The following is a 24,126-nucleotide window of genomic DNA, read 5'->3' on the forward strand; positions in this document are numbered from 1 at the left end:
GCACTGAGAGCACTCGGTCATCTCGGCGTCGGCCTCGGGGACAGACGCCACTGCACGTGGCTGCCAAAGCTGTTTCCGGTGCGTCTGTGGCAGATGCGGCCGTGCCTGCTCGCTCCCTGCCCCTTCCTCACCTGAGGCCACTGCTGGGCTGTGGAGCCACATCTCTGCCCAGTGAGCGGCCGGACGTGCTGGGCAGTGACACCCGGGAACGGCCTCCACACGGTGACTAGGGGGAGGTGGTGTGTGAAGCCCCGGCCCTGGCCCCGGGACAAGGATTATGCCGGCGGCTCCAGGACAGCCTGGGGTGACTCCGGGTTAAGCTGGAGTCACACCCAGTTTGTGGCTTGTCTCACCCATATCGGGTGCTCCCTCCCCCTCTCACCCCCAACTGTTTCTGTCCTTCACCTGCCAGGGAAACAGCCTGCACGTGAATACATTTCACAGCGTTTGCAGTTGTGTGCATGCCTGTGTGCGCGTGTATGTGTGTGTGCCCAGTAGTGGATGGGGAGTGTGCCCTGTGCAGTGGTGGATGGGGAGTGTGCCCTGTGCAGTGGTGGATGGGGAGTGTGCCCTGTGCAGTGGTGGATGGGGAGTGTGCCCTGTGCAGTGGTGGATGGGGAGTGTGCCCTGTGCAGTGGTGGATGGGGAGTGTGCCCTGTGCAGTGGTGGATGGGGAGTGTGCCCTGTGTAGTGCTGGATGGGGAGTGTGCCCTGTGCAGTGGTGGATGGGGAGTGTGCCCTGTGCAGTGGTGGATGGGGAGTGTGCCCTGTGCAGTGGTGGATGGGGAGTGTGCCCTGTGCAGTGGTGGATGGGGAGTGTGCCCTGTGCAGTGCTGGATGGGGAGTGTGCCCTGTGCAGTGGTGGATGGGGAGTGTGCCCTGTGCAGTGGTGGATGGGGAGTGTGCCCTGTGCAGTGGTGGATGGGGAGTGTGCCCTGTGCAGTGGTGGATGGGGAGTGTGCCCTGTGCAGTGGTGGATGGGGAGTGTGCCCTTTGCAGTGGTGGATGGGGAGTGTGCCCTTTGCAGTGGTGGATGGGGAGTGTGCCCTTTGCAGTGGTGGATGGGGAGGAATGGCCACAGATCCAGTTCCTAGGAAAGTGGTTGACAACTGTATGTTGGTGGTTCCAGGTTCCCAGGGGCGGAGTCAGTGCTGCCAAATCTGGCTTCCACTCCACCATCCAGCCCCTGCACCACCTCTCACATACCTTAGGCTTCAGCATCGCCATGGGCGCAGCGGGCTGTCTGTCAGTGTAAGAACATGACTGGGGCGTTGTGATATTTTCACGTTTTTAATGGTTCAGACACGGTTCAGGTCGATGACATGGCTCACTTGTCAGATCCCACATTGAGCCGGGGTTCCCCTCCCCGGCTCAGCGACAGCGAATTCGGCCCAGGCCCCGCTGCTGCCCAGGCCCAGGGTGCGTCCGCCGGCCAGCATGGGCCACTGTCAGCAGTCGGAACAGGTCCCCAGCTCTTAGGTGTGCGGACATCCGGCTTGACCTCTCACTGCGCAGGTGAACGAGTGCTTGCTGGCCGCTGAACATGACGCAGGATGTGCACATAGTTATTTCCTGTCTACCAGCCATTCCAGTTGACAACAATTAAAGAGGATAAACAAGAAACTCGCTTCCTGGCAAGACTCCCAGGCTCGGTAGTTTCTGCCACGAGCATTCCGGGTCTGAGCTCGGCAGCACGCTCCCTGCGCGTGTCTCTGAGAGCGCTGCCCTGGAGGTGAGCCCGGCCCTCCCATTTATACTGGACGCGCCTCATCACGGACCCGGGACCAAGATACCCGGTGCTTTGAGGTGTCTGCACACGTGACCCTCGTCGTCTTCCCAGCATGTCCTCATCGGACAAAATGAGGAAAGTTGGAATGCCAGGGTTATAATTGCTGTAATTATTATCTCGCCAATGTTTTAATATTTAACATATTAATATTTAATATTTCGGGGTTGAACACTTCTGATTTTATGAAGCCACTTCCATCTGCCTCTCAGTTACATAGAGTGGGGTTTTTTTAAATGTCTCTACATTTCATACATCTTCTCTTTGGCATCCAAAAAGATGCATTTCCTTTGAGGATTTTGAGTGGCATAGAGTTTTAGGAGAAGACGACAATGTATTTTTTAAGGCCACTCGTTTCTTTTCAAGCCTAACTCCTTCGTACATCTACTTTACAGATTTAGGGTTTCCCTGAAGATAAGGTACCCTGTTCATCAGAGTCTGGACCAGAGTTCCTGCCTGTGGGCAGTTAAAGATGCTGTTGTCCTGGAGACAGATGGTCCTGCTGTCATTCATTGGCTGCCTCGGAGGTAAAACTAAGCTGTATTTTCCAAGTCGAGGTTAGAAATATACTTGAGTAATATATTCAATAATTTTTAAACTGTGGAGTAACACTCCTCCAGTAGCAAGGGAGAACAGTTTTTGTTTTTTGTGTGTTGTTTTTTTTCAGAAGGAAAATTCAAATACTCTCTTCTGACTGTTAGATTCTCATTTCAGCCCCTAATTTTGGCCCAGTGTTTTATGCCTTCTTATGTCAAGAGTCTCCTGTAGCAGACGAATACAACCGATAATCAGAATTTGCGGATGTTAGTTCATGAATATTTTTTTTTTTCCAAAAAGGAGCTAAAAGTTATAATCTCCAGTGTGATGGGCGAATATAAGTTTTAAAGAAAGCCGGTATTTTTATCTTGTCTTGAAAACAACAGTTTTCCTTTTAGCAGATAAATTATTTCAGGAAGCAAAAGTAAACATAGGCTTTTTATTTGTTAACTTGGAAAATTTGAAGTTCAGAACAAAACAGAAAGAAAAAAATGAATAATTTTCCAGACATCTACCATACAAAAGCAGCTCTTATAGATCATTTGATGTATTTCTTTTGTTCGTTTTGTTTTGTTTTCTGAAGGAATGGATAAATAAGAGAAGATTTAAAAAATTAACATATGTATAACACATAGGTTTTTCAAAAGTTTGATTCTTCTTCTTATGGTGAAAATTCTCCAGCGCCTATAAAGTTGAAAGAATAGTATAATGGACACCCACACATGCATCATTTAGATTGAACTGCTGGGCCGTTTCACTGTGTTCTATTTGTGAACACAGGTGGATGTATTTTTTTCTGTTGATTGACTCATTGATCAGCTAAACCAGTGGTCGGCAAACTCATTAGTCAACAGAGCCAAATATCAACAGGACAACGATTGAAATTTCTTTTGAGAGACAAATTTTTTAAACTTAAACTTCTTCTAACGCCACTTCTTCAAAATAGACTCGCCCAGGCCGTGGTATTTTGTGGAAGAGCCACACTCAAGGGGCCAAAGAGCCACATGTGGCTCGCGAGCTGCAGTTTGCCGACCACTGAGCTAAACCCTTTGAAAGTAAGTTACAGAAGTCATCGCCTCTCTCCCCTGAAAACCTCAGCACCCATCTCCTGAGAAGACCAATTTTCTCCATAAACAAGATTTCCTGGTGTGCAGGGAGCTGACCCAACGTTGCCCGGTTTCACCGGGCATCGCTGTGTAATGAGGCTAAACGTGTCGACTGGTAAAACACATGTTACCGGAAGTAGACTTTTGAGCCCTTATATCAAACTTTAAACATCCTTCAAATATTTAAATGAAACAAAAACCTCCAACTTTTAAGTTAAAGAGGTTTTTTTAAATAGGTTTTTCCCCGTGACATCTGTGTTTTCCGATGGTCTTAGGCGACCCTGCTAGCGGTTCTCAACCTGTGGGTCGAGATTGTAGAGCCTAAGACCATCGGAAAACACAGATATTTACATTACGATTCATTAACAGTAGCAAAATTACAGTTATGAAGTAGCAATGAAAATAATTTTATGGTTGGGGGTCACCACAACATGAGGAACTGTATTAAAGGGTCGAGGCATTAGAAAGGTTGAGAACCACTGATCTAGCTCATAGGGAAATAGAAGTAATTATTTTCAGACTTCTGCCTATTTAAGTGATCTTTGGAGGAAATGCAATGTAGATATCAAAATATTGTTCTTCTTGGGTGACATTCTTCATTTACAAAGGCTCCCATTTGAGTTCTGTTGGAGGAGGAGGAAGTTGAAAGTGAAGGAACCATGGTGCTGAGAGTATTCACGGCTCAATTTTTAGAGAACAACCTTGAAACTCCCCAGTTAATGGGAAATAGGAGGATACACTCAGGAAGGGGAGGGGTCACTGAAGAGAAAGGTCAGTCCCTCAGAGCTTTAAGAGGTTGAGTTGTAATTTTATACGACGTGCAAATTGAATTAATTGCTCTCAGCATTTTTTGAGAAATCTTGTATAGGTTTATGAATGAATGCATGAAAACACAGTACCCATTTTACTAAAATATTAAGAACTTATTAGAAAATTGAAAGGCCAACTTGATTCTCGGGGTATGTTGCTAAAAAAGCTGCAAGGGTTGGTGAGGGCGACTTGGAGTAATATGATACATTATGTATAGGGTATCCATGTGTTTTTTTTTCCCCATTTTAAAAAGATCTTGGTAAAAGTCTTTATAGAGCAACCTCCAGACCCCAGACCCCGCTGCCAGGGAGCCCGTGTTGTGGGTTCGGCTCTGAGACCAGGTGGTGGGCAGTAGCTTGTCCACCCCGCGGCGCCTACGTGGTCAGCCCGGGGCTGCGCGGGGCTGAGGAGAGTGGCTGGAGCTCAGCGTTCCCCACCCCCACTCACCCCGGCTGCCCTCGCTGTCTCCCGCCCACAGGGGAGCTGCTCTTACACGGCCCCGTGTTCGTCAGCGAGCCCCGCGACAGCATGGCCCCCGTCGGTGCTGCGGACCAGAGAGTCACGTTCAACTGCGAAGCCAGAGGCAACCCTTCCCCTCGTTACAGGTAGGGCGCGAAGTCAGAAACGCACGTGAAGGAGGATGTGGCCCCGGCCGGTGTGGCTCAGTGCCTAGAGCATTGGCCTGCGGACCCAAGGGTCTCGGGTGCGATTCCCAGTCAAGGACACGGACCATGGTTGCCGGCTCCATCCCTGGCCTCAGTCCTTCAGTCGGGGTGCATGCAAGAGGCAATCAATTGATGTGTCTCTGTCACATCGATGTTTCTCTCTCTCTCTCTCTCTCTCTCTCTCTCTCTCTCTCTCTTTCTCTCTCTCTCTCTCTCTCTCTCTCTCTCTTTCTCTCTCTCTCTCTCTCTCTCTCTCTCCCCTTCTTTCTCCTGCACTCCTCCCTTCCCTCCATTCTCTCTAAAAAAAAATCCATGGGAAAAATATCCTTGGGTGAGGATAAATAAACAAACAAAAATTGATATGGGGACTGAATTTTTGGAGGCCGCGTGTTTACGGCGGGAAGACACCGTGCAGCTGGGGTTGCACCTGGGGTTCCGCAGACCTGAGGCGTGAACGCTGGGCCCAGCACACAGCCTCATTCCCATCTGGGGCGGGGCGGGCGGGGGGTTGTTTCTGGCGTGAAGAGAAACGCTGCGGAATCCCCCACACGCCCAGTGGCTTCCTCCTGACCCATCGTGCCATTTAAAGTGCCTGCTGGGACCGAGGCACCCAACAGCGTCCTGGGGTGGAATCCCGTGTCTAAGGATGTGGTCCGTGTTCACACTGGGATACTACTCAGCCACAAGAAAGGGCGAAATACGACCATTTGCAACACCATGGACGGACCTTGAGAACATCATGCGAAGTGAAATAAGTCAGAGAAAGCTAAGAACCATATGACTTCACTCACGTGGGCTCGAAGGCTGAAACTTGTGGACACAAACAGCAGAGTGGTGGTTGGCAGAGGGAAGGGGGTTGGGGGGAGAAGGGGGTCCTAATATGAGGTGACAGGAGACGATTGACTCTGGGTGGTGGGCACACGGTGCAAAATACAGATCTTGTGACATAGAAACCCACACCTGAATCCTGTGTGTTCAGGTTGACCCGTGTCACCCAAATACATTCAATTTTTTAAAAATAAGAAAAGGCGTTGGAAATCCTCGTTTTAGAAAAAGAACCTTCAGTGTCTGACCTTCTTCCTTTACCATTTTCCTGGGGTGTGTTTGAAGGTTCAATACATACAGAATACAATACATTCTTACCAAGATCAGTTTGCTTATCCTTGAAGAGGAAAACACATTTAATTAATTAGATTTTTTTTTTCATGCAAAAGTCTATATTTTTCCGATTGTAGAGATAACACCTGTTCACTGAAAGACTTCGAATACCACGGAAAGGTATACAGAGAGAAAGACGAACCCTCTCCTCTTCGGTGGCCTTAAGATAAAAATACATGCGAACATTTTGGGGCGATGGTGGGTCCTGGGATGGGTTGGGTATTGACTGTATTAAACATCCCGGGATTAGCATTTTGACTCCTAGGGGTGCTGAGGGGACCCGCTTTCACGCAGAAATGAATCATGTATGAACAGCGTGTGCTGCTCCCGTGGGAGGGGCCACGAGGCCGTGGCGGGCTCCGAGGAAACCTTCTCTCAGTGCTGAGAGCATTCGTCTCCAAAACCCTGTTCACAGCATGAGTTGGCTTGGCACAGCTCTCCTGAATCCCGCAGAGCGAGCCACTGCGGCCCGTATCAATAACGGCTGACTGTGCAGGGGTCCTCAAACTTTTTAAACAGGGGGCCAGTTCACTGTCCCTCAGACCGCTGGAGGGCTGGACTATAGTTTAAAAAAAAAAACCTACTATGATCAAATTCCTATGCACACTGCACATATCTTATGTTGAAGTAAAAGAACAAAGCGGCAAAAACACCCACATGTGGCCCGCGGGCCGTAGTTTGAGGACGCCTGGTTAGAGTATTCATGTCACTCCCTGAGCTTCCGCTCCGTTAAGTCATGTAAATAGTTGATGCCAACCGTCAATGGCAGCTGGGTCAGCATGAGGTCGGAAGGCCCACCTTTGAATTTTTTATATATATTTTTATTGATTTCAGAGAGGAAGGGAGAGGGAGAGAGGGATCGAAACATCAGTGATGAGAAAGAATCATTGATCGGCTGCCTCCTGCACGCCCCACACTGGGAATCGAGCCCGCAACCCAGGCATGTGCCCTGACTGGGAATTGAACCTTGACCTCCTGGCTTATAGGTTGATGCTCAACCACTGAGTTAAGCCGGCTGGGTGACCTTTGCAGTTTTTTGTTTGGTTTTTAATCCTCACCTGAGGATTTTTTTCCCCCCCATTGATTTTTTTTTTAGAGAGAGTGGAAAGACAGAGAGAAATACTGATGTGAGAGAAACACATCAGTTGGTTGGTTGCCTCCTGCATGAGCCTTGACCAGGGCCCCAGGCTGGGGAGGAGCCTGCAACCAAGGTACATGCCCTTGACCCAAACCGGGGACCCTTTGGTCCTCAGGCTGACGCTCTGTCCACTGAACCAAACCAGCTAGGACCTTTGCATTTTTTTGCATCTGGAAGCTTTGCAAGGTCACTGATATCCACTAGCCCATGTATTGAGCACCTACTGTGTGCTTTCAGCAACACAACACCAGGCTCCTGGTCAGCCTTGGCAGAGGTGGTGACGTTTTCCCTCTGCCTCTTCCTCTCCCTATAGAAATAGGAAAGGTGTCAGGCCTGACGAAAGAGACAGGAATCTAGCATTTCACAAGCTGAATTCGGTCTTCAGACTTCTGGACTTATTTTCCTCTCTCGGGGAAATAGGGGACGAATCAACTGAGCCAGACGTGATCCTGGAATAATTTCCCCAGCATTTTTCTAGGACGTTCTAACCTGTTGAAAACGCCTCCGTGTGTTTCTCCCGAGAGGAAGAGGCCGCTAGGCATGACCGTGAGCATAACAGAGACTCCGGGGAGCGCGGACTCGTGGGCGGGCTGTTTCCCTGTTGTCAGTCAAGTTTCATTCCCTGGCATTTGCCTTCTGAGTCATGTGACGACAAATGTGTCAACTGAAGAATTGTCAAGATACAAGATTTAGTCCTTCGGGCATTTCAAAATGGGCAGATTAATTAGGCTTGGAAACAGCAGGAAGGATTGCCTTTAGAAACCCAGACGTAGCCTGTCATTGTCCTTATTTCTTTGGACACCGGGTATTTACTGAAAAAAACCAGAGAGCCAGTTTCTAACCAGTTAAATGCCAGATATTTTGAATGTAATTAATGAAGGTCCGCTGCTTGCGTCTATAGACGCTTATGGCGTGCAAACGGGGCACTGTGTCCGCGGCGCGTGTGCATGCCCGTGACAAGGTTCTCCTGTTTGCAGAGTGCTTCCGATACTGTATGACGGGGCCTGGGGTGGCGTGTGTCGAAATGCAAACACAGTCCATAGCCGAGACTGGAAGCGGTGGGACTTGGGTTGCGTTATCAGTTTTACGTCTTGTGGCGAAGGAATTGGACGTGCAGGTGTTACGGAATGAGCAGGTATTGTTCAGTCCCTTGGCTAGCCGGCAGCGCCAACACTGGCATTGTAGCCGTAAGATGTTCTAACGTTAAGACTTCTAACCAGTAGATTTTCACTTAAACCCGAGGTTTATAGTCACTAGAAATGAAGACCTTAAAACAGCACAGGGAACCTCGTTTTTTGTGTGAGAACATTAGGCTTTCCGGCCACGGGCGACGGCGGCCTGTTACGTGTTACCTGCATAGGTTTTGCTGCCGGGGTCCTGGGTGTATAAAACCCCATGGGCTGTGATTGCAACTGGACTCTCACGGCACCTTCACTTACGGCCTGATTCTTCCCCCCGGCCCCCTACCCTCCTGCCCCCAGGCTCTTGACTTTAAAGTCCACCAGGTAATGTTCTACATTATTCTTTAAATGTTCCAAAGAAAACATGCTAGCTTGTTCTTAGGTTTTTACTACCCTTTAAAAACTACAGAGAAGTACTATAGATATGCGATGATTGAGGACACATAAAAGATATGGGGAATTTTCTCCATGAAGCAAGAGAGAATATGTTTTTATAAGGATAAATCTAAGCAGATACGTAGATAGGTAGTAGGTAGAGAGATAGATACATAGATAGGTCATACATACACCACACGTACATATATATATATAGATAGATAGATAGATAGATAGATGTATATAGATAGATACACATGTAGGTAAGTGGACACGTAGATAGATAGACACAGATGTACATAGGTAGATAGGTAGATACATAGATATATAGATACACACATGTAGGTAGGTACGTAGGTAGGTAGATAGATATACACACACGTAAGTAGGTATGCGTGTATATAGGTAGGTAGGTAGATAAATAGATAGCTAGGTAAATACTTAGGTCGGTAATGTCCTCCATTAGGTAGGTAGGTAGGTAGGTAGATACAAAGCCGCCAAGAAGTAAAATTAGGGGGTGATGTGTAACCAAAGTGAATGAAACCCAAACACAAGGTTCAGAACAAACTTTGTCTTACAAAGACTGCCCATTGCAAGCCCAGAGCCTGCCCTGCGGACAGAGGCAAACTTGTCTCAAGAGAGATTTCTTTGTTGTTATCCCATTGGGTAAAACAAAAAACAAACAACAACAAAACAACAAAAAACCAAAACAAAAACCAGCCTCTTAATTGGCCCTCCTAGAAAATCTGGAAGTTCAGAAATTCTCCAGAGAATCGCCTGTCTCGGGGTTTTATTCTTCCGTGTGCCTCTCCCCGCCGGCGCCCCGCCGCCGACGTGTGGAAGTTAGTTGTGTTGGGTCTCCTCCTAACGCCAATGCCGCTGAGGAGGTGCCCTGAGGAGGCCTGCACAGCTCCTGTGAACAGGCCGGGGCCTCCGGCGTCTCTTAGGTGACAAGTGCCCTCCTGTTCGCTCACTGAAGACCCTGAGCAGGGGGGTCCCGGGGCTGGAGTGGGTAGAACGGGCAGTGCCACGTGGAGCAGGCAGGTAACAGACGCACACGCGGCCCCTTGAGCGGCGATGGGAGCCGCCCAGCGCCTGGCCACAAGCCCTCACTGGGTCCCCTCGCCTCTCAGCAGCGCAGCCAGCGGTGGCTGTCCCGGATCCGGGTCCGGTGTCACAAAGCTTCTCAAGAGATGTCCTCTTTCTGGGCTCTCTCCACGTCCGATGTTGAGCCTGCTTTTTGGCTGCAGAAAACAAGTCTGAACGCTGAACGGGGCCCACGTGGGCTGTTTTCAACCTTCGGTTCAGCTGGAGAGGCCGCCGTGCTGTCCAGTAGGGCACTGCAGCCAGATTTTGGGGGAAAGGGCAGGGAGTTAACAGGGAGAAAACAGGGAGTCTGGGCTCAAGGTCGGCAGCAGTCTGGATGCTCTTAAGTTTGGGGTGCTGCTTCTGTTTTGCTCACTTTAGGGCGGATTGGAATGAGGGGACAGAGGTGGCTCCCCGGAGGTGAGCAGGGGGCCGCCTGAGACTCGCGACTGGCATCGGCTAGAGAAAAGGGCATCTCCCTGTTAGGGTCCTGAAAGGTTCCAATCATGTCAGGAAAATGTGAAATAAAAACAGCGATGCTGCCAGCAGTCAGCCCAGGAGAAATGTACGGGTCCGGCCTCGGCCCTGGACCGGGGCAGTCAGGGACGGCTTGGGGGTTCTTTATTGGGGTTTCTGAGTGGGGACGGGAGGGGTGACCTGCTGACGGACCACTGGCGTCCTCGGGCCCGAGGGGACGTTCTGAGGCCCAGGCCTGGGGCCCGGGAGGTGTGGCCTCGTAGGAGGAGAATGAGGGATCTGCTACCAGGAAAAGCTGAACCAGTCGCCGGAAACGTAGAAATAGCCAACCTCCGCCCTCTACTGCCTCCTGGGATTCACTAAGGCAGTCACTGACCAGTTGGAGCGGGGCCGTAACTATGGAAACCGAACTCTTGTTTTTAATCCCAGTGGAGCTGTAATCTCTCTTTGTTGTTTAAAATGTACGTTTAAATTTATCAACACAGGACAAATAGGAATCGGTGTCATAAAACATGGTCAAAAACTCAATTTTTAAAACATAGCATCACCATTACACTCATTTATATCTCCAGCAATTACTGCGGAAGCCTAACTAGTTATTTTTGGCTAAATTATGGAATATGCAAATCCAGACATTCTTGCTTTCAAAGGCTGCAATTATTCTCATCACTTCAGTAAACATATTAACAAAACATTGCATTGGAACACAAACGCCTTTGCTTATTAACACGAAGCCGCATCTAAAACCACAAATTGCTTCTGTGATTAAAATCCTCATTTTCCCGTCAAGCCCCAAATAAAGTATTGCCCGTTGATTTAATAAGTGTTTAGTGTCGGCTGGTTTCCCAAACCCTACCCAGCCCCCTAAAGATTTTAGTACATTTCTTGTTCTCTCTCTCTCTCTTTCTTTTTTTTTTTTTTGCTTTATTTTACGTTGAAGCCCAAATGACATCTCTTTTTCTCTAGAATATGGCTTTGTTTCCATTTCACTGACAGATTTTGTGGGATCGTTTGGATATCCCTCGGGATGGTAACTTTATAGCGTCCGCTGCGGGTGCATGATATCCTGGGGTTATTTTCAGACGACCTGAAGGCACTCAATTTATTTTCAGGTTGGTCAGTTTCAACTTCAAAGGATGACCTTCCTGCCCTGGCCGGTGTGGCTCAGTGGATAGAGCGCTGGCCTGCAGACCAAAGGGTCCCGGCTTCAATTCCAGTCAAGGGCACCGACCTTGGTTGCAGGCTCCTCCCCGGCCCCGGCCCTGGTGCAGGAGGCAACCAATCGATGTGTTTCTCTCACATGGATGTTTCTCTCTGTTTTTCTCTCTCTCTTCCATGCTCCCTAAAAATCAATGGAAAAATATCCTCGGGTGAGGAATAACCAAAAAAAAAAAAAAAACAATAAAAACAAAAAGGGGGGGTGACCTTCCCTAACCTTGTCCTCAGAAAATGGGATTTGGGACTTGGTGCCTCCAATTAAAGGTCTATCGATATTTATTGTTGTTTTGTCCCTGGGTGGTTGTGTGTAAGAGGTGCCCCGTGTGATGATAACTAGCGTGGTAAGTAAATAATGGCCAGTGAAGTAAATGAAAATGATTGTGCGTTGACGCCCCATCTCGGAGATGTGTGTCGATCAAGGGATGGCCAGCGTCAGGGACGGCTCCGTGGGGCCAGGTCGGGCCGGGTTGGAGGGTGGGATTGAGGCACTCCTCAGGATGCACCTGTGAGCCGCCGCCCCATGGCTCATGGCTTCGGCGGGAATCGGCGGTGACTCGAACAGCCGCCCTTCACGGGAGCCTCTGTGCTTCCCACCCTGAGAAGTCGGGCTTTCGTAAGGCTTAGCTCGTTAAGACGTGCATTTGTGTTTGGAAGGCGGTGGCTCACCCTCAGCCGTCGATGTCCTACTTGATCTCCTGGACACAACACTGTATGCTTGTCATCATTTAGGAGTGACGGCTACCAGTTGAAATGTCTCCTACGTCAGGCACCTTGTGCTTTTACTTACATTTATTATTTTAATATGTTTTTATTCATTTCAGAGAGGAAGGGAGAGGGAGAGGGAGAGATAGAAACATCAACGATGAGAGAGAATCATTGATCGGCTGCCTCCTGCACGCCCCCCACTGGGGATCAAGCCCGAAACCCGGCATGTGCCCTGATGGGGAATCGAACCTTGACCTCCTGATTCATAGATCAATGCTCCACCACTGAGCCACGCCGGCTGGGCAGACACCTTATGCTTTACATTCAAGTTTCTAAACCTGTTGGTTCAAGGGCATGCATGATGTCTTAAATAAACTATACCTGAGTTGTTTGGGCAAAAATTCCCCACCGACCCCGCCCTTCTCTGGGTGAGCTCCCCACTTCCTCACTCACTCCACCTGCCCAGCCCCGGGCCAGTCTGGTCGGTACTGGAGCGTCCGGTGGTGTAGACGGTACAGCTGAGATTTAGAAGTGGGTCAGTCAAATCCCTGCTGCCTCACTGGGGGCAGCAGCGAAAGCAGACGTCTCCCTCCAGTACCCCTGCCTTCCCCCCCCACCGACCCAGAAACACACACACACACACACACACACACACAACCTCCACTCGGTGGTTCGGGGCCCGGGGGGAGTGCGTGGACTGAGGAGCAGCGGGTTTGCGAAGGAGAACCAGGAGCCACGTCTCCCTCGTGGGTTCCCCGACAAATCCCGGTTCGTGTAGAATGAGGGTCTGAACACGAAGGCTGGCGGCCAGGAGGAGATCACTCAGGAGGGTTCCGACGGAGGAAGATGCAGATTCGCTCCTTACCCGTGACCTTCCCACCGAGCTCCCGTCACCAGGTCCCTCTGTGTCCAGAGCAGAAGTCAGTGTCCCCCGACAGGAATGCTGGGGTGGGGCCCCTTAGCAGCCACAGGGCAGCCTCCCTTTGCTGCATCCCTGCCTTCCGCCTTTTGGAATGGAATGTTGTATCTGTGAAGTTTTAAACAATGGCCACATCTCAGAAAGATTTCATTCAAGACTATAGAGTTCCTCGCCCTAACTGGTTTGGCTCAGTGGATAGAGCGTCGGCCTTCAGACTCAAGGGTCCCAGGTTCGATTCCGGTCAAGGGCATGTACCTTGGTTGCAGGCACATCCCCAGCAGGGGGTGTGCAGGAGGCAGCTGATCACTGTTTCTCTCTCACCGATGTTTCTAACTCTCTATCCCTCTCCCTTCCTCTCTGTAAAAATCAATAAAATAAAATAAAAGATAAAAAAAAGGCTCTAGAGTTCCTTATGAACTTCAGAACGTAGACTCTGCAACTTTCACAAAGATTGTGAGCGTGCAAAACTAAAAGGCATCGTCTCTGAAAGCTTCCAGATTGATGTCCGGAGTGTGCCCCTCACCTGTCACCATCACTCCTGTGCGTTTGAGTTCAGCAACTCTGAACAGGTGGATGACAATTGACTGCAAAAAATTAGTCTGATTTGTACATTTTTTGGACATAGACTCTGTGAAAGACGGAGTGTGCGTGTAAGCCTTGGTTTTTTTCCCATACGGATGAAAATATCAGAACCATCTACAGATCGGGCTGAAACGAGACTGTTTTGCATTAGGGAATTAAAACTGTTTTCTCAGGATAAATCGCAGGCCCAGCGATTTCTTCCATATTTCAGAGTTTAAGCAAAGACAGCCCTTTTGAATTCGCATACTTTCAGCAAGTGGAAAAACAATCAATATTTAATAAGATATTTTCTGTCACCTGGGGAAGGGCTCAATTAACGAGGACTCCTGTGGGAAGGTGGGAAATAATTGTGCGGCTTTGTGGAGAGAGAATGAGTGCGCTCGCGCTCCGGAGGGGCTGCTGAAAGCGACGCCTGGTCCTCTGCTGTGGCGGGAGCACACTTCAAGGAGCCACTGCTGCCTTTTCCGGAGTGAAATGACGTAGGGACCGTGTCCGCAGGAAGAAGACGGAGCTGAAGTAAGAAATATTTATGCAAATGGAGCAAGCTTTTCCATTTTGGTCCTTCGTCGGAACTTTGGGGTGATGGCTTTTAGATTGGAGACAATTACTGAGGTAGAGTATTCACTCCATACTCTACGACCCCTAACTCTCTCCAGCTAGTGCAGAGGAAGGAAGAACGGCTTCTCCCAATTCTTATTTATCTTACCGTTTTCCACATAGCCACTGTGTCTTTATCATTCAACTGAGAAACACAGGAACGCAGTTTTCAAATGCTGAGTCTGGCCACAAACATTCTATTTTTTTTCCCATTGATTTTTTTTTACAGAGTGGAAGGGAGAGAGAGAGAGAAACATCAATGTGCGAGAGACACGTTGATCAGTTGCCTTCTGCATGCACCCCAACCAGGATCAGGGATGGAACCTGCAACCCAGGTTGCATGCCCTTGACTGGGAATTGAACCTGCAACCCTCGGGTACATGCTCTGATGCTTTAGCCACATGGGCCAGAGCTGGCCAGAAACATTCTAACTCAGGAGCTAAAATCTCTTTCTTCCCCCCGATGCAAACTGAACTTTGTAGGGAACAAAAACACAGATACCCTTTGTCATGAGAAGACTCCATTCAAAACTGCGTAATCAGCTACATCTCTCCTGACTTGAGCTCAGAGCGGTTTTCCCACTGCACACCATTCACAGGTTACGTTGCAGCCCGCCCCCTTGTGACGTCCCGGCAGATCTACTCTTTGAAGGTGAAGCCGCCATGATTCTTGTTCAGTTCCGCTGGCTTCTCAGGCAGGTGCATGTAAGATAGTCCATACATGCAGACACAGTCGTCCACCTGGGAGGAGTGGCAGGAAGCCCTGAGTGAAGGAGGGAACAAGCATAACCAAAAAATATTCGCGGGGGAAGAAAGAAAAATGAGGTGGAAAGATCGTTGACCACCTGTGAGGGTGCCACCCCATTGGCCGAGTGGCTCCTTGAGCTACGAGCTTTGCATCCATTGTCTTCGTAAATGAAGTTATAGAGCAACCCTATGGAAAAGATGGCATTTTTTCATTCCACGTGGTAAAAACTTAGGTCTAGGGAAGGTGAGTGATTTGTGCATGGTCACACAGCTGCAGGGAGCGTTTGCTTCTGGATCCCCTCTGGGTTCATTAGGCTGTTACCTGGCTGGCAGGAGTGGCCAGGGCCTGGGGCCTAACAGAGGTCAGGGAAGGAAACAGGAGAAAAGTCCACCAACGTGAAACTTCATGAAGGCAGGGACTCATCACATCCTCAGAAACTAGAGAATCGCCTGACATACAGGAACTCGGTATTTTTCTCAGGAAGGGGTGGGAGGGAGCGAGGAGGGCTTTGTAATTACAGTTGTTGAACATGAACTGGGCCAAGTCAAGAGCAGGAGCTCTTACCTGCTTGTGTCTCCCAGAGTCTGCCCATGGGTGCTCCTTGGGTGTAAGGTGGGCCAGATCTTCTCCAAATTGAGTGTGCTTAACAGTAAACACCTTGAATCCCTCTTAGGATGCCAACTCTGACCCAGTAGATATAAGATAGAGCCCGAGATTCTGCATGTCCAACAGGCGCCCAGATGCTGGTGGTGATGGTGATGGTGATGATGGTAGCGATGGTGATGATGGTAATAATGGTGATGATGGTGATGATGGTGACAGTGCTGATGATGGTGATGCTAATGGTGGTGACACTGATGCTGATGATGATGGTGGTGATGATGGTAGTGATGGTGATGATGGTGACAGTGCTGATTATGGTGATGCTAATGGTGGTGACACTGATGCTGCTGATGATGGTGGTGATGGTGATGAATGTAATAATGATGATGATGGTGATGGTGATGATGGTAGTGATGGTGATGATGGTAATGCTGATGATGATGGAAGTGATGGTGATGATGGTGGTGGTGATGGTAGTGATGGTGATGATGGTAGTGATGGTGATGAATGTAATGATGATGATGGTGATGGTGATGGTGGTAATGGTAGTGATGATGGTGATGCTGAGGATGATGGAAGTGATGGTGGTGATGGTGGTGGTGATGGTAGTGATGGTGATGATGGTAGTGATGGTGATGAATGTAATAATGATGATGATGGTGATGGTGGTAATGGTAGTGATGATGGTGATGCTGAGGATGATGGAAGTGATGGTGGTGATGGTGGTGATGCTGATGATGCTGTTCCTCAGACCACCACTGCGTATCAAGCATACAGAGTATTTGGACAGAATGTAGATGGACAGTTTTCCTTTGTTTCATTTCCTTTTCTGAGTTTCTGTAGTTCTAGGATTTGGGGAGGAAGAAGATGAGAGGGTTAATACATGTTTATGGTTTGACTTCCAAACTGTAAGGACAGAATTAAAGTTAAAATAGAAGAAAATGACCCAAAATGTTCATGCAAATATGAATTTGCCCTGGGAAGGATCATGCGAGAGTTAGTGTATTGTAAACAGAGAAAAAATATAGCAGATTCTTCTGCAAACGAGCTTGCAGCTCTTCCTTTTCCTTTTTTGTGATTTTGTTCTTTTTAAGTTCAAAAGAAAGGAGTTGGGGCCTGAGTTTTTTCTCTTAGCTTTAATTTGGTCTCTCAGAAGAAATGTTGCTTTAGACCTAGGAGACTTGTATGTGAATAAAGAAAGACAAAGAAATTCTTGATTTTAAAAGGGAGCAAATGATACATTTTTGAGCACTAGGGACTAAACTTATGAATTTATTCACTTCCTTTAGTCTCCATCATTCAAGTTTCATTGCACACTATTTCAAATATAGAACATGATGTAGACATATAATCAAGAATAATGATGTACCTTTTTATAACCACAGCTCAGTTTAAGAAATAAAACAAAAAATGCTAAATTTCCCAGCATTTGCCCTTAAATACATTACATTCTACTTTCCATGAGAGCTTTAAAATACCTTAAGTTGAAGTGTATCATTTTCGTACATTAAAAATAGGTTTAGAACAGCCCTAATGTGACTTGATGTGTTTTAAAACTTTATATAAACAGTATTAAACTGCATATTTTAATTTGCATTTTTATTACCCATAGCTTGTGAGACTTTTTCATGTTTATGAAATTTCTCACATTTTCGCAGTGGTATAATATTCCATTTAACTTCTGCACACCCACTTGGGATAAAGTTCGCATTTCATCTTTTTATATGTTTTTACAGTGCATAGTACGTCCAGGTTAAATATTCTAGATATTAATGAGACAAGTTTAGATGGTCCGTGACATGATTAAAGGACTCGGGCTGGAATTAAAATGGGTATCACTTCTGTTCTGGCCAATTAATACACATGGGACAGTTACCGACTCACTGAGCTGCTTTATTGAAATTCTCATCTAGGAAAAGGGTGTTATGTCGCCCATTCCCTCAAAATCCTCATAAAGAGAATATCATAATGGAAATTCTTGTTTTAATGTGCTAAAATTTATAGACGAGGTACTCATGTGGCTTTATTGCTAGAATTAAGTCTTAGGGAACATGGATGGCTCAGTTTACACAGTGGATGTGTTCTGGGCATGGTGGGACATGGGTAAGTTTTTAAAGGTGAAATATTTTTTTTTATCCACTCATCTACTGATGGGCAATTAGCTGCTTCCAAATCTTGGCTATTGTAAATAATGCTGCAGTAATCATAGGGCACATTTACACAATGGAGTACCACTCTGTTATAAAAAGGATAACATTTACCCTTTGCAATAGCATGGATGGACCTGGAGAGCATTACGCTAAGTGTAAAAAGCCAGTCAGAGAAAGATGAATATGATGATTTCACACATATGTGGAATCTAAGGAACAAACTGAACTACCAAGCAACACAGAGACAGACTCATAAAGAGCAGGCTGACAGCTGTGATGGGGATGGAGGAATTGAGCAAAAAGAAAAAGAAAAAAAAAAAGAAAAGAGAATTCATGGACCTGGACAACAGTGTGGTGATTGTGGGGAAGTACTGAGTTGGATGGAGGTGGAAGAGGGCATAGTGGAGATAAATAGTGATGGAAAAATAAAATAGCCCAGCCGATGTGGCTCAGTGGTTGAACATAGACCTATGTACTGGGAAGCTCATGGTTCCATTCCCAGTCAGGGCACATGCCTGGGTTGTGGGTTAGATCCCCAGTAGGGGGTGTGCAGGAGGCAGCTGATCACTGATTCTCTCTCATCGGTGATGTTTCTATCTCTCTCTCTCTCTCCCTTCTTCTCTGAAATCAATAAAAAAATATATTTTTTTAAAAAAACTGAAGGTGACATCTGCCTCGATGTGTCAGGTGTACTCACTGTTAAAACTCCTGGTGTTCCTGTTGCAAACCCTTGTTTAACACCAGCTTCTTTCTCTTCCTTTCCCCCCTCTGGCTTCCTGTTGGTAAATATGGCCCTAGGGCCCCTGCCTGTTCTGGTCCGACCCCCGAGGTGACATTTAGGGATTTTTACCACCGTGTACTCTTCAGCAAATAGCACCGTGATGGCTTAGAAGAACAGTGTATGCCTTGGGGACAGGTATTTACCCAGACAGATGGAAATGGATAGCTGAGCACTTACCCAATTAGTGGATTAAATGTGCCCAGTCGGTCTGGATAAATCACAGAAATGTGCCCTTCCCCGCTCCTGGCCAGCGTGAGATCGCCTGCCGCGTGCGAGGCAATTACCTCGACGTTCTACCTCTCGTGGCCGGCCCAGGCCGCGCCTGATTTCCCGCGGGAGCACGCAGCGTCGTTCTCACTTTTCAGGAAATCCCGAGGAGTCTCTGACTTCCAGATGCTGTGCTGCCCTGGTTTCTACATCCGTTGGCCTGTGGTTGCTGCTGAAGACCTCGGGCGTGTACGAGTTGCAGTTATGAATCAGTGCAACCATATGTGCGTTACCTGTGGTTTATAGGAGAGGCGGTGTTTGAGTGGACTTTATAAGGCTGATTTAATATATATATATATTCAGTATCCTCTTGGGCTATATGTATATCCTAAGAGGGAAAAATCCTTGCCTTTTCTCCAGATGGCAGCTGAACGGGAGCGATATTAACCTGGGCGTGGAGTCTCGTTACGAGCTGAACCGAGGAGACCTGGTGGTCATTAACCCCCACAGGGATCGGGACTCAGGGAGTTACCAGTGTTTCGCTACCAATGCGCTCGGAACCATCGTCAGCAGAGAAGCAAAGCTGCAGTTTGCCTGTAAGTGCCGGGCCACACCCCTGTAAGCCCAACAACACGTGGCTGCATTGGTGCGGCCCCATGGGGTTCGGAAACAACACATGGTTTCATGCATGTAGTAAGTAGATGGATGCGATGTAAATTCTATGATCTCTGTATAGACTGGGGACCTGAAACCCGATTTGAGTTTTGTGGGTTTTTAAAAAATATACAGGGCATTTTTATTGATTTCAGAGAAGAAAGGAGAGGGAGGGAGAGAGAGAGAGAAACATCAATGATGAGAGAGAACCAGCGATCGGCTGCCTCCTGCATGCCCCGCACTGGGGATCGAGCCCACAACGTAGGCATGTGCCCTGACCAGGGAATCAAACTGTGACCTCCTGGTTCATAGTTTGACATTCAACCACTGAGCCACACTGGCCAGGCGACCGGATTTAGTTTTGATCTTCCCCTTACGACCTGCGAACACTGTCCACGTTGTGTTTCTTCTTGCTGGTCTCCCTTCCTTTGCGTCGGTTGTGTGTTTGTATAGGACGCCTGTCAGGGTAGAGACCTGTGTTGGGAGCTGGCCCAGGCCTGCAGGTCAGGGGTCTTTGCTGTGGGCAAAGGTCGCCGAGAAGCATCCTCGCTCGCTGCTCCCTCTGGTGGTCCCCGCTCTGGGCTGTGCCGCATGTGCATGCTTAGTGATGCTTTCTTATACCTGCTGGCCGTGGTGATGAACCTCACATCTCCTTTATGGGAAAAGGAGTGGACGGCTAAGTCAGACACCGTACAGACACCTGTTTGTGTGATCTCATCGTCCCGATGTGGCCTCCAGGTGCTGTTGGTTTTCAGGTCACAGTGGCCATGCTCCGGAGCATGCCTGTTGCCTCCCCAGCCTCCCTCTGGGGGACAAGCGACCATCAGGTCGGGACAGTCTCCGCAGCCTTGCCGTGTGGGCTTTCTGTTTAAAGACGCCTTGTGTCACCAGCGTGGCTCCGTGGTTGAGCATCAACCTGTGAACCAGGAGGTCACAGTTCAATTCCTGGTCAAGGGCACATGCCTGGGTTGTGGGCTCGATCCCCAGTAGGGGGTGTGCAGGAAGCAGCTAATCAATGATTCTCTCTCATCATTGATGTTTCCATCTCTCTTCCTCTCTGAAATCAATCCTATCTAATAAAGAGGGAATATGCTAATTGACCCTCATGCTGTCACAAAGATGGCGGCTCCCACAGCCAATAAGGAGGGGAATATGCTAATTGACTGCCCTGCCCTCAAAGATGGCAGCTCCCACAGCCAATAAGGAGGGAATATGCTAATTGACTGCCCTGCCATCAAAGATGGCGGTGCCCACAGCCACAAGATGGTGGCGCCCAGTCCCCTCAGCCCCACCGTGCGCCTGCCTCCAGAGTCCCCCAGTCCTCTCAGCCCCCCAGCTGCCCAGGGCTGGCCCCAGGCACAGGCAAGCCTTGGATGGCGGCTGCCCAGCCACACAGGGCCACCCAAGGCTCAGGTAACCAGGGCCGGCCGAGGCTTGCGCTGCCGGCGGTGGCAGCAGCAGAGGTGTGATGGGGCGTCGCCTTCCCCTGATTGCTGGGTCGCCTCCTTCCCCTGAGGGTTCCCCAACTATGAGAGGGGGCAGGCTGGGCTGAGGGATTCCCCCCACCAGTGCGTGAATTTTCATGCACTGGGCCTCTAGTAAAAATATAAAATAAATAAATAAATAAAAATAAAGCAATAGCCTCTGGCTTTATCAGTGCACCATTCGTGCTGTATGCATTTAAAAAGCAACACATTTGGGTCAAACAGGATGCTTCCCAACCCAGTCATGCAGGAAGGTTTTGATTGTTCAAACTGGGGTTGTATAGAAGCCACCTTTTTTTTTTCTTCTAGGTCAGTGTTTTCTGCTTTTCCATGCGAGGGCGATAGCTTTGTTGCTTGCTTTTTGAATCATAAACATGGTTTATTTTGTAAAATACCTGCAGATTTCATAAGATATTCATTACATGGCAGTATTATTTCAGGCTCTACATTTTGGGGGAAACGTTGATTGAGAAGATTCCTTTGACAGGAATCTTATTCACAGCTCTCCCAGGGTTTGCCGTGTTCGCCTCGCGATCCTCGGCTTTGGAGGGGCTCACCTGTACCTGTGAATGAGCAGGTTGGGGGATGGAGCCTGTGGCCGGCATGGCCGAATTGATCGGGATTCTGCCAGGACATTCTCTCCCAGAAGCACGTGGGGGTGAATCTCCATCCCAGGACCCTCTCTTGTGGTGGAAAACTGGAGACTAGAGTGTTCCCTGGGCCGCTGAGGCAGGTTGGCCTGGGATCCTCGTCACCGAGACCTTCATTACAGGCTCACGAGCCCATTGGGGGGGAGGGGGCGGGTAGTGGGGAATAGAATCTCATCAAATTAACCCAAACTGTACAAACGGTGAGAGACGAAAGGGGAAGAAGAGCCTCGCCCTCCCTGTGATCGGTCTGTGCCGCCGGCAGATGGGACTGGTGTGAGGTGGGGCGGCCGAAGGACAGTCATTCGTGTTCACGGGAGCCATCCTATCCCAGGCGCCCCAGACACCAAGAAACAGGGTGGCGTGCTTTGATGAATAACGATCACTGGCTGGTCTGTTGTTAGATCCGAGGTGGTGGAGGATGCAAACCAGGGGCCACCGGGAACCCCCCTGTGTTACACAGCGGGTGATGGCTGGGGGAAACGGCCCTTAGAAACCTGAGATCCACCTGGTGTCACCCGGGGGCGTTTTTCATGTAGACGTGCATGGGGGTGGAGCCGGCTGCCAGGGCGGGAGGCGGGGGAGAGGACGTGACTCCTTGGGGAAGGACATGCGTGTTGAGCATGCTGACTGGATGCACCGCCCACGATCTACCCGAGAAGTCCCTTCTCCCCTTCGTTTGGTAGCGATGAAGTGACCAGTCAGCCAGCACTGCTGTGTGTGCGTGCTCATGTGCACATGTGTGCACGCGTGTGTGTACGTGTGTGCACGTGTATGTGTGCATGTGCAGGCCCTGCCCTGCCCAGGGCACCTGGAGGAAACCCCCAAGGCTTCCTCTTGTCCGTGGCAGCCTGCCTGGGTCTGGCCGTGTGCGCGTGGAGAGAGGAAGGCAGTTTTTATAATCCTTACAGACGCCTTGGGGGTGCCGACACGGCTTGCGGAGAGCAGGGGCGTGTGAGCCGGGACGGAGGACAAGTTCGCATGGCGTTCTTCAACAGCTGATGGGGATAGCTCCATGGGGCTCCCTCTGTTCCCAGGTGGTGTCCTGGGAGTAGACGGGAGGCTCCTGGGATAGACCCGTGGTGTTTCCTTGGAGCCCCGGAAAGTTCTTGCTTGGACATCCTCTGCCTGTTGTTCTGTGACTCCCCACCTCTGGTCCCTGGGGGCCTGTTTCTTCGGCGCTGCATCCTTTCTCCCGAGGCCTGAGAGCGGTGTCTTTGCGGCAGAACCCTGCGGGGTCCCCCTGAGCGAAACCTTGCCCGGGAGGTGGGCAGCTCCGGGCGGTGTTTAAAGATAAACCAGAGGCCGGTGCATGGCGGGGACTGCACTCAGCCCTCAGCTCAGAGGCGGCACAGTGTGTGTGTGTGTGTGTGTGTGTGTGTGTGTGTGTGTGTGTGTGTGTGTATGTGTGTGAGATGGGGGGGTTGGGTTCCACAGGGGACCGGGTGCCATCATTTTTAGGCCGCTGTGTTCTCCCGCTATGGGGAGCTTCCTAAAAATACCCTGCAATTTCTCCTTCCAAGGGAGCACCTCTGTAATTGAGCCCTGGCTTAATGCGCATCCATTATGCCGCTAGGATTCTATTTTGCAAATGTTGGGAAATGTCTTTAAAATCATACCTGAAATCCTGTGATTTTCACAGTCATGATCTCTTTCATGAGATTATTTCTCCCTCTCTTCGCCCTCCTCCTTATTTTTGCTCGACTTGCAGTCATGTTCTCAAACATAAAAATAGCTCTTAGAAGCCCATCATTCACTGCACGTCTTTCCCTGATTCTGCATTTGATGGAGGGGCCTCTTGTCTGTCGGTTTTAGGATGATTGGATTTGCAAGAGATGTGCTAAAGCATCCCTTGTTTTATTTTTTTCTTCTTCTGTGAATTGCCTGCCCGAGTCCTGCGGGGATAAAGCAAAGAATATGCTACTCCAGGGCATAGTACATCTTTAAAAAAAAAAAAAAAAACTCTGGTGTAAATTATACCTCAGGACATTAATTTCAAAATCTCAAAGGACAGTGTTTTATGAAATAGAATATATCATCACTTAAGTTATTTGATTTGTTAAAGTAACTGATGGAAATTTCCTGCGGCGAACACTAGTCCCTGTTCTTGTTCGTGCCTGAAAACTGCGCCGACTGTCCCTCGCCCACTCAGCTCCTGGCTCCCTGCTCAGCAACTCTGACAGAGAACGGCTGAAAGTCAACAGATAAGCCCTTTCCTTCACACCTCTTTATTCCTAGTATCTTGAGAATGAATCCTTTTAAAATATTTTTATTGATTTTTAGAGAGCGGAAGGGTGAGAGCCAGAGAAACATCGATGTGAGAGTGAAAAATATTGATCAGCTGCCTTCTGCACGTCCCCTACTGGGGATCGAACCTGCAACCCAGGCATGTGACCTGATGAGGAATGGAACTGTGACCTCCTGGTTCATAGGTTGATGCTCATCCAAACTGAGCCACACCGGCCAGGGCTTGATTAGGACTTCTTGATGATCAACTGCGAAAGTTTTAGAAT

At 48.9% G+C, this 24,126-nt stretch overlaps 1 protein-coding gene across 1 annotated transcript in view; it reads left to right on the forward strand.

Annotated features, from left to right (window-relative positions):
• Window positions 1-2,217: 2,217 nt before the first annotated feature.
• The window catches only part of CNTN3 (contactin 3), an 86,976-nt gene continuing 65,067 nt past the window's right edge, over window positions 2,218-24,126 (forward strand). Inside the window, exons 1-3 of the mRNA XM_008154986.3 lie at window positions 2,218-2,313; window positions 4,718-4,844; window positions 19,249-19,424. Of these exons, the coding sequence (XP_008153208.2) occupies window positions 2,259-2,313; window positions 4,718-4,844; window positions 19,249-19,424 (358 nt within the window). The 5' untranslated portion in view covers window positions 2,218-2,258. The remainder of the gene's footprint in view (window positions 2,314-4,717; window positions 4,845-19,248; window positions 19,425-24,126) is intronic.

Source organism: Eptesicus fuscus, chromosome 18, assembly GCF_027574615.1.
Source record: "Eptesicus fuscus isolate TK198812 chromosome 18, DD_ASM_mEF_20220401, whole genome shotgun sequence".
NCBI classification, from domain to species: domain Eukaryota; kingdom Metazoa; phylum Chordata; class Mammalia; order Chiroptera; family Vespertilionidae; genus Eptesicus; species Eptesicus fuscus.